The sequence below is a fragment of the Dufourea novaeangliae genome, unplaced genomic scaffold (assembly GCF_001272555.1).
Source record: "Dufourea novaeangliae isolate 0120121106 unplaced genomic scaffold, ASM127255v1 scaffold118, whole genome shotgun sequence".
Taxonomy (NCBI): domain Eukaryota; kingdom Metazoa; phylum Arthropoda; class Insecta; order Hymenoptera; family Halictidae; genus Dufourea; species Dufourea novaeangliae.
In genome coordinates this window covers 1,925,120-1,940,868 of record NW_015374006.1, presented here as the reverse complement: position 1 = coordinate 1,940,868, position 15,749 = coordinate 1,925,120, and the positions used below count along the sequence as shown (strand labels likewise).

General features: G+C 37.7%; 2 protein-coding genes across 2 annotated transcripts in view; one reads left to right on the top strand and one right to left on the bottom strand.

The window, feature by feature from the left end:
- LOC107188216 (cytoplasmic dynein 2 heavy chain 1) overlaps window positions 1-1,292 on the bottom strand; it is a 34,166-nt gene extending 32,874 nt beyond the window's left edge. Inside the window, exons 1-2 of the mRNA XM_015576472.1 lie at window positions 1,056-1,292; window positions 57-385 (exon numbers count right to left, since the gene is read on the bottom strand). Coding sequence (XP_015431958.1) covers window positions 57-385; window positions 1,056-1,292 — 566 coding nt within the window. The remainder of the gene's footprint in view (window positions 1-56; window positions 386-1,055) is intronic.
- Window positions 1,293-6,624: 5,332 nt separating this feature from the next.
- Window positions 6,625-14,282, top strand: LOC107188266 (cytochrome b561 domain-containing protein 2-like). The gene is made up of 3 exons (XM_015576534.1): window positions 6,625-6,771; window positions 11,889-12,075; window positions 13,397-14,282. Exons 2-3 carry the CDS (start codon window positions 11,914-11,916, stop codon window positions 13,916-13,918), a joined length of 684 nt encoding a protein of 227 aa, XP_015432020.1. The 5' UTR covers window positions 6,625-6,771; window positions 11,889-11,913; the 3' UTR covers window positions 13,919-14,282.
- The last annotated feature ends 1,467 nt before the right edge of the window (window positions 14,283-15,749 follow it).

Here is a 15,749-nt window from a genome sequence, read left to right as displayed (position 1 = left end):
AACTAAAGGAGCGCAACGGAAGTTTATGCATGGGTTTTATTCGATTTTCACAGCACCTGGCCACCGCCGCGCTCTCCAGCTCGGCCCTGATGCTTTTCAAGGATTTTACAGCCTCGCCGTAGATCGTTTTGTCGTGCGAACGTTTCGCCTCCTCCCATTTCTTCCTCCAATGATCCTCCTCCTCGAGGACGGATGTCGTGGTCGATGAACCGAGCAGATTCTCCTCCAGTTTTTTCAAACACGTCGTATTCAGACCGGAGGATCGTAGGGTCGGCGCCCATACTTGACGCAGAGCCTCGATCAACGTCGATCGTTCACCGCTACCGGTGGACGTCACGTGGACGAGATCGTGAAAATTCTTCTCTGTGACTGGAGATTCGACCAGCTGTATCGATGAATATTGTTATTAAACTTTTAATTAATTTCAGAGTAACGGTAAATAATATGGAGAACGTTATTAACATTTTCCTTATTATAGTATTTTGTACCCTCGTGTATACTGTAAGCATGTAAATTTCGTTGAAATTATTCATGAATATTGTCGATTACCGGCTGCTAGATTACATTTTGGTGTAATTGCATGCATATTATTATCAACGATCAGTCTGCTACATATTTAACATTATCCAATCCAAACAATTGTAAATTGTATGTTATTTACTGGACCGAGAAACCTTATACATTTACAAACGACAACAAATATAAAATTTACCCCAGGCATGAAAACATCAACAGTGATTAACGAACAATTTATTTCATTGTTCATCTCGTGCAACTTCTAATAATGAAACAAATTTTCTACAACAAATTAACTACTCGGTAAATCTCATTCAATCATCGCTGCAAATGCACAAACCACAACGAAGCTTTTTAAAAAAAAAATCTTGTTATTAACCAATTGAAAAATAAATCCCAGCAGAAAGAAAAGAAATTTCTATTGACTCGTTACCGGGTGCCAAATTAGTCAAAGAACGTACACAGTAAACCTGTTAATCGCGTTCAATTATAATTCGCAACCTAACCCAATCAACCGCCATCTTGGATCCTCCGGTTACCTTGAAGAAGACCAAGGTGTTTCTCCCAACAGGTAGATCGTTGCTCAATTTCAATCGTCCTGCATTGTTCTCGGTGTTAGCCGGCTGTGCGCACAAGGTTCTGCACGTGGCACGGTCCAAGAAATTGTCGAGCATCGATTCATCCTCAGCGACGATCTCTTCGTCCTCGAGCGGTACGCCGAAGAAGTGGCCCGCCGTGGACACGATCAGTGATCCACGCTTATCCACCACCACCATTTCTTCTTTTTTTCCGTCTCAGAACGAGTAATTCAGTCTGTTGGTGTCGTAAATACACTGGGTGCATTACACACGGTGTCGCCCACGAAACACCGACGTGAGTTGTCGTCCTTGTCGCGTGGCGATCGTTCCAGTTGTCATGACGACTCGCGGTCAACACAAACCGGCCGTCAGCTGAGGCCACGTGCCGGTAGAATGGTAGTTCCAATGGATACATAACAAACAAAACGGGTTCACTGATCGTGATGTGAATGTTTATGGCAGGGAGAATTGGTGTCAGGAAAATCCTGAATATTTTCCTTAACTCTCGGATGATAAGTTAACGACGATGACTGGGTTCATTTTGACCCGAGTTTTCGAGAAGTTTCTCCAGGTCAAAAGTTTCTAATAAATGTTAGAGGTATCGGAAGGTAATTTCGTTTTTTTTTTTTAATAAAGTTTATTGCAAATTTTGAAATATATATAAAGGCATTAATCTCTCAAGTAGTTATTGTTTTCCATAAGCCTTTGCCTAGGTTATGTTATTGTATAAAAACCTACAATTAGACACAAAATGAGTTAGAATGTTTAGAAAGTTAAAAGGATATTTGTCACAAAGGACGATATTACTTTCTGGTATCCCTAATAATTATACCGTGGAAATTTATGCAAATTCACCTTCGTAAAGTCTGTTATTGTAACGTTTCTGGAGTTTATTCAAAATCTGTTTCAACTTTGTAACAATGGAAGATGATCGTTATCCAAAAGCGCGAATTGGGCTATTGCGTATCACTCGTGAGCACGCGATGACAATCTCCTGTTGACACCGTAGTTACGACCAATTGAAGAATGTCCAACTAGTGGATAAAACTGCGTCATTGCAAAAATATCTGTGGTAGAGTTCGCTCGCGAATCGACAACGTCTTGTGACTCACAGACATCTGTTAGCTTATTTGTCCTCTCTGGTCGTGCAGAAATCGGTTGCATGGTCGCAACGTCGGGAGAAATAAATCCCCCAATATATCACACGGTTTTTGCCGTACGGTATCGCAAACAAGATACCGTGTAGATAAAAAGGATCGGAGAAAGGTCGGCGAAGTCTTTACCCGACGATATATTTACAGAAGAATACTGGAAGAAAGGGAAAGGAAACATCGCTTGGTAAACACTCGTATTCTTTATACGGAGATTTCCACTAATTTATCGGAGACAATAAATCCCTTTACTGTCTTATTTAAAAGAAAGTTTAATATTTCAATTGATGTACACAGATATATTTACAGCTTACGAGATGCTCCTTGCTTTTAATTGGATAATACGTAACTTGAACGATAATAATTAATCGAGTGTATATCGACTGATATCGATTTCTCATCTTCGAAGCTAGAAAATATATAAGGGTGTCTCAGCTAACTTGATCATCTCGAATAATGACTTAACGGTACACTGTATCAAATTGTTGAAGCGTGGAACTTAAGTGGCATCAAGGAGCACATCTTATAAGGTACTGGATTAGGTTTTTTCGCTACATTTGCGCTTATGAATGGCGGCGGACAGTGGTACAGAAGGCTTATTTAGGAGTTCAGAACGTTATTTAATTTGGGTGTAAAAATGGGAATTTCAAAACCAAACTTGGTAAGCATGTATTTGATGTTCACATTTATTCAAAAAATATAAAATTATTAAGTAATATATTTTAATAATAATTTTCTTAAGTGAACTTATAAATTGACAATAATAACTCCGTAAAGAAAAATTTTGTTATTTTGTTTATAAAACAATTATTATTAAAAAGCATTACTTATTAATTTTGTATGTTTTTAATAAATATGAATATTAAATATATACTTACCAAGATTGGTTCCGAAATTCCCATTTTTACACCCGAATTAAGCTTCTAAACTCGGTCTCCGGAACACTGTCCCGTGGTTTTTAAATAGAGACACGATAAGGATTCACGCATGCATGAAGTTGCCGGCATTGTTAATGTTATTACCGCCGAATATTTGCATAATCAGGGTATAGTTGGCATCCACGCCTCGAATAAGCAATCGGAGTACATTCCGACGTACGTCGAGGCCGATTTATGCGCTCGCGTGCATACTGTATGAACTGTCCATGCACACTTCCGCTCGAACAAATGGCCTGTGCGATCAACGAAGACGATCGCTCGTTAGAATTACAACTAACGTGACTATCGATCAATGAAGAAATATTGTGTTATCAGACGAGCTGCAATTTACCGTGTAACAGCATTGTTCTCGCGGAGAACGATTAATTTTACAGCCTGTGTTCGACAACGTATACCAACCGACACAAACACACACCATTATCATCTTATTATCTTTGCTTCGTGCACCACGATGGATGAAGTAATTCGTCGGGAATGAACGTTCGAATGCGGAAATAATAGGAATGTATTATAGTATAATTTATCGAACTGCAGATATCGGAATTTTAAGCGTTAATGGCTGATCTTTTTCTGTTCTTTAACCAGTGTTGGAATACTATATTAACCCTTTTGCGATACAATATAAGTCGAGATAAAGGTGGATAGTAAAGGGTTAATAAGGCATCTGTGGTTATAGTATTAATAGCCAAGGTAACAGATTTAGAAAATTAGTACATGTATAGATACTCTAGCGGAAAAAAGTATAGAACCAGAGTTTATGTTTGATGGAATAGTAAATCTTAGAAATAATTGTAAAATTGTTCTTTGAAATTATATCAGATGACTAGGTCCGAGTTTGGTTTATTGAGATTTTTCTAATTAGTAACACCCCTTTTCCATCTTCCACACCAGTGGAACGATTATTTTCATTCGCGACGATATTAGTTGGACCCAAGCAAAAATCTCTCACGGATGAACTTTTTGAAGAGCTGCTTAAACCAAATTGCTCTAAAGATATCCTAAAATAAAACCTCTTGGTTCCATATTATTTCAAATGAATCGACAATATTTTTATTTTCAAATAACAGTACTGAAAATAAAGTTCCAGAATAAATTATTTCTTATTTCCATATCGAATAAAATTTTCCCAGGTCTGGTGCTAATATCCCTCAACAGGTTAAAGAAAGGGAATAGCAAAACAAACTCCCGTGGTATTTATGAAAGAATGTTCATACATCGAGTCGATGACAGTCAGAAAAAGAAAAAACGAAGAAACATACGTTTCGTTTTTCCCTGTCGTCGCTTCTATCACAGGATTTCGTGGTCCTCTTCGCGAACGAGCACAGAACCGTCAACAAACGCAACAGCGAAAAGCATCGTATCCGATGGGAAATCAGTGGTCGTTCCGAATTCCACGAAGGAAGACACGTTTCTCAATGCAGAGGCGCCCGAAACATCAGAGCCGTTCTTTTTATCGTGCTGGCTCTCCGTCGAGGGATCGTTCGATTCACCGAAAAAAGACCTTCGTTACGTGGGCGGAGAAACGAGAGCAAAAAAAACACGACACTCTTGCTGACGATCGCGCGTAATCAGACGGCCACGTGGTCATGTAATCAGCAGCCACGAGTGCTTCAGTACCGCCATAAACCGCTCCCGTGTTATTAATGCATCGCTTAAATCCACCGAAACAAGCCGACTTGCCATTCATAGAGTCTCCCGAATATTGGGCTCGAGGTAGACTGAAAAAACAGACGGTGAATTTAATGCTTTTTTCTATTAATCCTCTGGTTAATTTACAATTTGTTTTTTTTTTTAATTTTTAAGATGTTTTAATGAATTAACGGAAACTTACCATTTGAACTGAAGATTCTTTCGATGGGATCACTTGGGAAGGTGATTGATCTGGAATTTCTAAGCATACAAATGCAATTTTAGTGAAACGGGAATAATTGTCTCGGTCATTAATGAGTTAGAAAAGAAGAATTAAACGAACAATGTGTCTCTCTTTCCTGTTTTTACTTCCAAAGTTAGTAATTCACTACTTCGAAGTTATAGAATCACAATGTAAGGAATGGAAAATAGAAAATTTTAAGTAACGAAAAATAGCATAGAAACTGCAGTTTTTTGATAAACATTGATGAAAATGCTGTCTCTGTGAATTAGGAAGAAATTTGTTATAGGAGCTGATTTTACTGAAAACTCGACCGTCGGCTTCAAACATGGCGGCGTGGGTTAAATTACACCGGCAAATTCCAGTCTTGACCGAACAATCGAATATTGTTGTATCGGCAACGTTCTTCCTCTCGTGGCAATGGAATCACTATAAATCTGTCGTTACAATTGCATAATAACAATTTGCATAACAGGTGGGTACTCGCTGGAAATTCATGAGTTATTAATTGTCACCTGTTCCACCATATTGATCGACTCGAAATGTAAATGTTGATAATTTGATTAATCAAAGCGTGAACGAATAATTCATACGTCTTGTTAACGGTTTTCCGTGTATAACTGAAATTCGAAACCGATGCTCGAAGGTGAAACGAGAGAAGAAAGTATCTTTGGGGGAAAATAAGTTCGAAAGGACTCGAGAGTAGAGTTTGTAGGATCCACGTGGTATCACTTGTGTAACAAACAAATATACAAGGTGTTAATTTTAACTGGAGCCCCTAAATTATTTCAACTACTATTGAAAGTAAGAAAAAATGACTAAATAGGATGTACCCAGTTTTTAAGACGTGCATCTGATGGTGATAAAAAAAATCTTGTGAGGGTCATTTTAACTGTTTTTTCAAGGTCATCGTATCTTTTGCATATTAACATGTATTTTTTATAACGCGATGTGGTAGTCGGCGTCAAGATAAGTTCAACGACCTACAGACCGTGACCTTGAAATGACCTTCAAGGCGAAGAAATCAGCTTCAATTTGAAGAATGCAGAATTAAATAAGCGTAATAAAAAGTAAAAACCATTTTATCACCATCACATGCACACCTTAAAACCATCTACATCCTAGTTAGTCATTTTTTCTTATTTTAACACTAGAACTACCAAGCAAATCAAAATGGCTTGCCAATACACTCTTACAACGATGATTAAAATGTTATAGCAATACATTTTCTCAGATCTTTTGTAACTTTTATTACGATACGACATTAAAGAAATTAATTAATTTATATGATCGAATAAAATATGCGTTTATCGTTGGTAGTTCTGATGTTAAATAGTACCGGAAATAATTTCGATGCTCGAGTTAAAATTAACACCCTGTATAGAGATCAGCGTTTTATACAGACCGTAGAAAATCGCGGTGATCAGCCACGCGCAGCCCAAGGCCGCGTTTACTCGACGATTTTCCAGCAACGACGTTTGTAAGAAGTAGGTACATACATATCGGCAACGCAGCGACGATAGATCATTGCGAGGAGCGCGGTTCGCCGTGTGGATCAGTCGAGCCGCAGGCCTCGTTCCGTGCTCTTTCTCTATTGTGTCGCGCGCGCGTGATCACGAAAACGCACGACGTGTCTGCTTTCGGAAAATCAGGAAAAATCGTTTCTTCACGGTTGTGTCATCTCTCTGGGAGGAACGACCGATCGCAAACCATTCGAGGTGAGTTCGTCGATCTTCTTCCTAAGAACTACGATTCTCTAGATGGAGCAATCGATCGAGTGAAATTCTTGTTGGGAATGTTTGCTGGAAGAACATTGGAGGAATCTGAATTTTCTTTAGATCAAACTCTTTTGTGAAGATTTTATAGATTGTTTACTGGAATAACGCTGGGGAATTTGAATTTGTTTTATTTCTTTGGTTGTCTGTTCTTTGGCGAGTTCGTGTGGATAATTAGATCATGATGTTCGGTGAATCTTCGATGAGTGTTCGAAGCCTTTTCAGTACATATCGTTGATCGGATATGGTGTATTGAATTGTCGGTGAATTGAATATAATTCAGTATTTCGTTCGGTAGAATTGTTGGTAATGTCGTCTACAATGTTATTTGGAATATTCATTGTATTTGAATGACAACCGCTGTTGTTTGTCATCAGCCTACTCAGTTTATTGTGAAACAATACATTGTGAAGATACATTTTAAATTATTATGTATACTGAAATTTACCATAAATCTGTATGATCAATTGTACAGCCTAAGCAAATAATAGAAATGTAGTAAAAAAATTCAAGAATTCCTCCAGAGTGTTATTCCTCTGTCGATCTCTGCACAGTTGTTATAATGAATTTAATCTCCTCAACCTAATCCACCCAAACATCGCTTGAAACATCAAAATATATACATTACACCTGAGTCGTTTATTTGCCAAGGTGTTTAAATCCACGAAAATTATCAGAGTTTATGTTAAATACACAAAGTTAAGCACCAATCAATTGTTTCAGCACTAAATTTCGAGAAAATCAAGAAAGTGGAGTCAGCCACTCTGGCCTCTGAACGGCTCACATAATCGAAACTAAATACAAAAATCAAAAATCTGTACAACTCATAAATCCCATTTGTTTCAATAACAATTCCATATTTTCATTTTTCTTCTTCCAATACTCTTCATCCTGAAAATTTACTTTCTTCTAATTCACTCAGAAAATCCTTCTGAAAATTGTCCAGTAGATTGTAGATAATGGGACCGGCGAACGGAAGTCGATGACCCGTGAGATTGTTTTCTCAAGGGGATTCAAGACTCCCCGACTATTTTTACATCGACATTTATGTAACCAGGGGAGGATCGAACCATGATTTTCAGAGGACGATACTTTTATCTCGTTTCCATGAAACCGTGAACGTGCTCCGTTTTATTTTTTTTTTTTTCTTCATAACCGTGATCGCGCGCACGCAAACCGTCTGAACAGCGAGATTTCGCGCGGTTAACAGCAGCCATGTTTTCCCTTCGGACCGTGAAAGCGGATCGCATCTGAAAGTATGCCGCGCGTCGGGTCACGGAATCGAATCGTTACGCTGCAGGCGTGATTATATTATGATAAGTGTAATCGCATCACGCTGGCCCCCGCGCTGCCAGGATAATTTATCGAGGATCCAAGGCGAAGATCGTTTCCCGCCAATTTGCCAAACGCCATCGTTGTGGTTTCTTTTCTGCAAATCAATCATAAATTACAGAGTGGAACAATCTGTTGCCAGGGATTTAACAGGTGATTTTGAGTAATTTTGTGCTCCTGATCCTGAATATGCCATATTCTTTCTTGATTGGCTGTAGATTTTGAAATGTACTTATGTCTTAAATATTTAGCAATTTCTATGATACTGAATTAATTTTGTTTATTAAATGCTGTAAGAAAGGACAGGATAATTATAGAGTAAATATAAAATCGGTTATTTTATTTCACAAATTTCACAAGAGGCTTTTGAGGAGAGGTTGGGAATCGACACAATTATTAAATTTCAACAGTTTCGATTATTTTGAAAATCGCAGCTAATTCAGGGAAAGGCTAATTAAATCCCTGACAATATGAAAATAATTCTTTTTTGTTCCTCATTGTTATATTACGACCAACAATGATCGTCCAAATCGAAAGTAATTCAATGATTTTTATCGTTGGTTTATGATTTTCAGTTTTGTATTTGGTTAAGCAATTTCGATTTTGTTGAAATCCCACAAATTATTCTGTGGTTCTCAAAGACAACGTTTTTCTCACAGCCTGTTGCAACCAGGTAAGATAAACAGGTATTGTTTCTTTTTCATATCTGCGCACATGCGAGTCATTCGCCCGAATTCGTTTCTATTCGATGTTTATCTTCCAACGAAACCATCGTATGTCCCACAATCTTATTCTCAGTTTTATATTCAGCCATGCCCGCGGTGGTCGTAACGTAACAATGTTTTTAAACATTACCTCATGTTTACATTTCATATGTCACCTCGAATCCTTGTAATGTTCATCAAGGATCGCTATAGAAATTCTGTCGACTGCATGTATATATTGTGTATTTAATACTGTTTTCTCAGTATTAAGCATCTCTGTGTTTTTCATCGGAAAGAAAGCTTACCGATGCACATAAAAAACAAAGTTCTTGTATGTTTAGCTGGTACTGATAACCACGTATTATCAACTGCGTTTCTGCTTCATTTAACTATCGACTTCACGGTTGAAATACATTCTGGATATTCTGATATCGCATGAATTGCAATAATTAATCTCTAATCGGAATTATTAATTTCTTTTCGTTTTTAAATTTCTTATCTGGCGTACATTAAGTTTCTGTCTTCCTGGTACTTCCCCAACTGTTTTCCTGATTAGTCATCAACGTCACTGGTGTTTCCACTGCCAAGATCGCAATTTTATAGATTTTTTAATATCTTTGCTTCAGAGTTCCATGATTTGGTATATTCAGCAGACATCGGTGATGAAAATAATTTCAGAAATAATTCTGACGTAAAATTATTTATTAAGAATTACGAGATCCTTGTTACTCGCAATAATAATAAATAATAAATCATTTTTAACTGGGAAATAAAGAAATTAGAATTAAATTACAAATTATATGTAATTCTATTAGACTACATTTCTACATAAGAATTTTTGTGCCATTTGAAGACCGATAGAATCCTTCTTCCGTGATTAATTTTTCTTAGTTTTGATAATAAGTTAATGATTCCAAATGGGATCATAGGAGCAGAAAGATTTTAATAGACTGACCAAAGTATAATTGTATCCGAATTTCTATAAAACCTATAAAAACCTGCATTCCCATAAGCATCCACAGTTTATCTTTCATTTCTTCAAGATGTTGACTTTCAGATTTCGAAATTTGACACACATCTCCCCTTCAATCTATCGCAAGCCCAGTAAATAAGTGTCCTCGGTGTGTCTCGTAATAAATACTAATCGAATCGTCTAGGTGACATTTCTCGACCAACGATATTCCCGATTTCTATCGCGAAGCATTTTCAAATTTAAATGGAACGTGGGAAATCGAGGAAGTTGCATTCTGCTTTCTAATGAACGTCCTCACAAGTGCCAGTCATCCGAAACCTTCCCCGCCCATCGTCAACCGTCCCCGTTCATTCAATTTAAGGAAACTGCCCGCCTGGAATTTGCAGTCGTTAACACTTGAACCTGCTGCTGTTTGGAACAATTACGCCGTCATACTCCGCGACACGGATAGAAAAGATCTTTAGGGGGGGGGGGGCTCCATAGACCAATGAACGAGATAACGTTAACTAGACCAGATAATGCGTACAACAGTGGGTCAGTGGTTGCAACATAAATGTGTCGATTATATCTGTACACTTAAGCGGCGATAATATAGTGCACCGTTGGTTTAATAATCACCACTGTCAATTACGATACTTCAGGGAGCGCGATAAGTGTCGTTCGATTCAATTAAGTATTAATCTTAGTACAGCAAGGTTTCGGGTAAGGTGATAATATTCGTAGTAAAGGCGTTTAATATTCTATTGGCCACAGAGTGTAACGTGTTAACTTACTGTGCTTTTTCTTAAATTGTAAGTACATAAACAAGTGTTCAATGACTTCTATTTAGCGAGTAAGAAGTAAAAAAGGTAGAAAGAAAGATATCAATATTTTGTTCAGCAATTATTCAAACTTTATTTCAGCAATTTATGCAAACGCAATGAAATTTTGTGAAAAAAGAAGTCTCTTAATAAAAAAAGACGTACCTCTGCTTCATCTCAGCTACTGTAAACCAGTCTATAAAAGTGTAAATTTGCATAAACATCCGGAGTCCAGCGATGACTAATGATTAAGAGGAAAAAATCTTTTATTACCAAGTAACGTAGTATTTGTGCCTCGTAAACGTGCGTTCAGTCACACGTAAACATTCCTGTGTGTGAAGTGGAAAATGTTAAATAGAAGTCAATTCATGGTCCAATGAAGTACAGTAAAAAAAATTCACAATTAATAATAAAATATCTTTGAAATAAATGTCTTTGTTACACTTACCACAGCTATAACGAGTCGACGACTGAAAGTTACACGTAACACTATAATTACTACTCCCTGCATATTAAGTAATTAAATATAACACGGACAATTAAAATATAATTATCCCGCATAAAAATAGGCGGAAATAACTCTAAGGCTGTTCGATCTGAATGAGCCTCTCCTTGATCAGTGGCTCCGTTTATTAAGTTCGAGGTTGTGCAATCCGAAAAGACGACGGCGATTCTGTAGGTTCGGTCGTGTGGATGCTGAAAGAAACGTGGAATCGTGCCGCCGCGCAATTAGCAATGAATCACACGTCGCGCATCTTAAACGATCGTAGGAGCAGTTGCGTCAAAAGAATTCCCTCTGTTCCAACTTGTGAATCGAAGAACGGGAGTCTTCGTGGCATTAGGCGCGATTTCTCCTACAATTTTCATTCGTAGTTCCAGAATTTTTGTTAAATTTCACGTGTGGAATAATTAAAATATACATACGGTTCCATGAAAGAAATGAGGAGTACGAGGGTATATCTTTGTAAAGTCGAAACTATTGTTTATTTCGAAATTATTTTACTTTAATTTTAATAATTCCCGTATATTATTAAATGGAAATTTTCGTAATCTATTAACCTTTTGCACTCGAAGGCTTTTTCGCTATGGGGAAGACTATTAAAGTTTAAAACTGATATAGACATAAATCATACATATATTAACAAACATAAGATTCATAATTTTCTTTTGTATAATATTTTGTAAAGCATTCACCAAAATGCATTCTTGGTGTTTTCAGGACAAGTATTAAATTTAATATTCCCTTTTCAGTTATCCAGTTAAAGCTCAAACGAAAATGACCGAGTCTACATCAGGCAAGGGTTCACCAAGCCACGTCACGATGGCATTCTCGGGCCTGACGCACGTTCTTTTACTAGCCCCAGTAATATACATCTTGGTTCTTGCCTTCGCGAAGTACAGCTTCTTCTCATGGCATCCCATTTGCATGAGTATCGGGGTAAGTAATTTACACAACTAGTAGATTATTAATCCATTAATATCGCGTTATCAATTAGAAAAATATTAATTCGATTATTTTATACGATCAGTCTGTTTGCGTAGGAATCCTTTTGTCACGAATGCAATTGCAAACTAAATTAGTATTATAGTATGAACATTATTTATATTAATCCAAGTATTACCGTACAAGTAGTAAAATGAAAAATTATAGTAGAGTATACTAATAGTAAGGGACCTGTATAAATAACCAATTAAGTTGTCTTCCATGGTGAACAGGTTTTTCATTAATAATAAGTTTAGGATAAAGAAAAAATATGTCACACTGATAATCACATCTTGGTTAAAATGTAATTGAAGGGTAATTAAATATTATTACCCTCAGGATCATTTTCATTGTCGAACTTAACTAGACGCTCAAGATATACTTAATAATGATCTCGTGAATCATACGGATCCCGTGTTCAATATTTCATGATCGAATTCGCAGAAGTACGTCTAACGCGGTGACTTCATTGTTCGTCAAACTCATGATTACCTACTCATTAAAGTAGCCTAAATACTCGAACAATTAACCCACGCAGTACGGTTTCTCTCTAAGAAACTGAAGAAATTCTCATACATTCCGCGATTATGTACGTTTCTCGGTTTCCATTTCAGAGGGCTTTCGTATCGAAACAAAAATTTACGTAACCAGACGACTCGTCGAATGCATACAAGAAGAATCTATTGCATCCACGTGTTATGAAACGTGTTTGCACTGGCAAACGTTCGTCCACTTCTGGAGAAAAAATGATTCGCGTTGCAATGCCGAGGAAGACTTTCTATTGCTTGAAAAATATATCCCCCACTTGGATAGAATATCGTCAAATGATCGTTAACGTATTAACAAAATTTCTGTCCAACCATGACATTACAATCGAAAAATGTAACAGACAAAGACCTCATCTCGACTTACATCTTCGGTCTATACACATTCATTATACAGGGTGTCCCATTTAAATCGATATCCTCGAATATCTCTGAAATTACTTGTGATACCAGAATATGTTTCAAACAAAAGTTGAATGGTATCTAGGGGAATATAATTTGATGTGAATAATTTTTCTGTAGGTGGAGGCATAGAGGACATATAAAGGTTAACTGTATTTTTTTAAATGGAACCATATATGTTTTAATGCATTGATCGATACAGCTCGCTATGCCCTGTAAAAAATTATTAACCTGTTTATACCGAGAAACCACTAGTTTAGGAGATCTTTTAATTACAGTCCACGAGCCCACCCCACAATCAAAGAATGAAACCATTCGTTTCCTCGCAGGTGGGCCTCCTAATAACAGAGGCAGTGTTCAGCGTTTCCGGGGAGGCGTACATCGGCTCGAAGATCTCCAGATCGAACCGAGTGACAATGCACTGGATACTGCACACAGCAGGTCTTCTCCTCGTTCTGATCGGCCTGATTATCATCGTAACTAATAAAATCAACGGCAACAGAGCCCACTTCGCCACACCCCACTCGATCCTCGGCCTGATCAGTATCATAATGGCCGTTCTGACGGCAGCTTTCGGGATCGTCACCAACAACCCAAAATGGCTGTACCCTAGGTTCAGGCCAGTCCTCTTGAAGATCATGCACGCGTTCGCTGGTATCGCCGTCACGATACTATTGCTTGCATCTATCATCACTGGTACCTATACCGGATGGTGGTCAGGCGGCGAAACCGGAAGGAGCCTCGTGTTCGCGTCCCTTTTCATCGCTGGCTTCTTCATACTGCTGAAACCGATCCTGGGAGCTGTATCCAGGAGCAAAGTCATCTTCGGACCTCCTCCCACCACTACGTAATCGATCGTTTAATTATTAACGATCGATTCTGAAACGAATAAATTTTTGGAGTGCATATAAAAGGAGGTCCCTTGATGGGATTGTCTGACACCTTTGAAGGGCTGCTGGAAGGAAATATCTACGTATAGCTTCGTTCAAATTTTATATAACGGTAACCGAAATTTGCAGATAATGCCTTCTGATCGAATCGAGACTGGGTTTGATAATTTTTATTGGAAATTTAAAATTTAGATTGTTGTTTATTTTTTCATCACGCATGGTTTTTTTTGTGAACCTTTTCATTTCTTTTTACTGTTCGAATGAGCCACTGTAAAGGAAAAATTTAATTAACAGATACTCAAACTAAAAGTATTTTCATAATCGCTTCGATAAGGAGTTACGGAATTCTCATTTCGATATAGAAAACGAAATGAATGGATTTATAGGATAGTTCTGCAGTCCCCGAAAAAGTCAAGAATTAAGAAAGATGTTTTATAGTTGAACCTTATTCAGGGATCACCTTTGAGATCGTCATTGTGTTCAGAAGCTTAGTTATCGTTCGATCGGTGATCGATAAATCTATTATGTTTTAGATTCGATTATCGATTAAAGTGATAAGTACTGATTAATCAAGTCTGCGTAAGTCTTTTACGACATTGACAACTTGTGCATTTCCGTCAAGCAGGCCATACACGGTGAGGTTTACCTCGAGGCCTGGCCTCATGAGATCGTCTAACGTTGGGGAAGCTGGGTCTCTCGAAATCACCTTGTAATCTGTAACGGAATAGTAGGAGCCGTGGCAAACGCACGGGCGAAGGTTCTCGAAGGGACGTTAAGAGTCAGAAAGGGTGAAAGGTGCGGAGTGCGAAAAATCGAGCGACAGCAATACTGTATACAGGGTGAATCACTCGTTGTTAGGGTCGAGAGGCAAGCCACCTGCTTTGTAGTTTACCTGCCGTGACCATAAAGGTGTCAACGGTAGCTTACCCCTGCTGAGCAGCCTATGTGTGTGATAGAGACAGAGCGAAAACCGACAATCTGTCTCCGCCACACACATAGACTGCTCGGGAGGAGTAGCTAGCGACTCTTAAATGACCAAACAGTTGGCTTGCCTCTCGATCCTAGCAGCGAAAGATTCACCCTCTATACCAGTGATGGGCAACCGAGTCAGCTCGGGCAAGTGGCGGGCAGCTGTGGGCTCCTGTGAAGGCGACACGAGGCAGGAAACGTAACGATATATTTGCGTATTGGGATTCCTTGGCCCTTCTCGCATATTTGAATCTAAACTAGCGTATCACTCGTATAGATTAATAATCATTTATGTTTCTTTTTATTCAAAACAGATACAAGCAACCTGATCTTGTGTCGGTCACGCGAAAATGGTGCCTTTATATTAAGTAGTATTACGTATAAATAGTATTTAAAGCAATTGTTATTAAATTTATACAAATACCATTGTAAATTGTATATTTTCTTACGATTTTTCAATAAAAATACAGTCAAACCATACATATGCGTTATTCATTAACCAAAAAAGTAATAATAAATAATAAATAATAACAAAATAATTAATTCTAAAACTTTTAAGTATTGGAAGAAGTTCTGGAATTAGTTCCAATTTCCGCCATCTTGGATTCAGAAAAGCGCCGGAAAAATTTGAGAATTTATGGGACATTTATGGGCAAATATGAGATAGTCGTAGTGATAGGCTTAATAAACAACTAGTGACAACAAAGTAAGACCAGTGATAAGAAATAAAAACTAGTGATACCTAGTGGTAACGAAGTGAAAACTAGTGATAACAAGTAAGACTAGTGATAACGAAGTAAAAGTAAGTGATAAGTAGTGATAA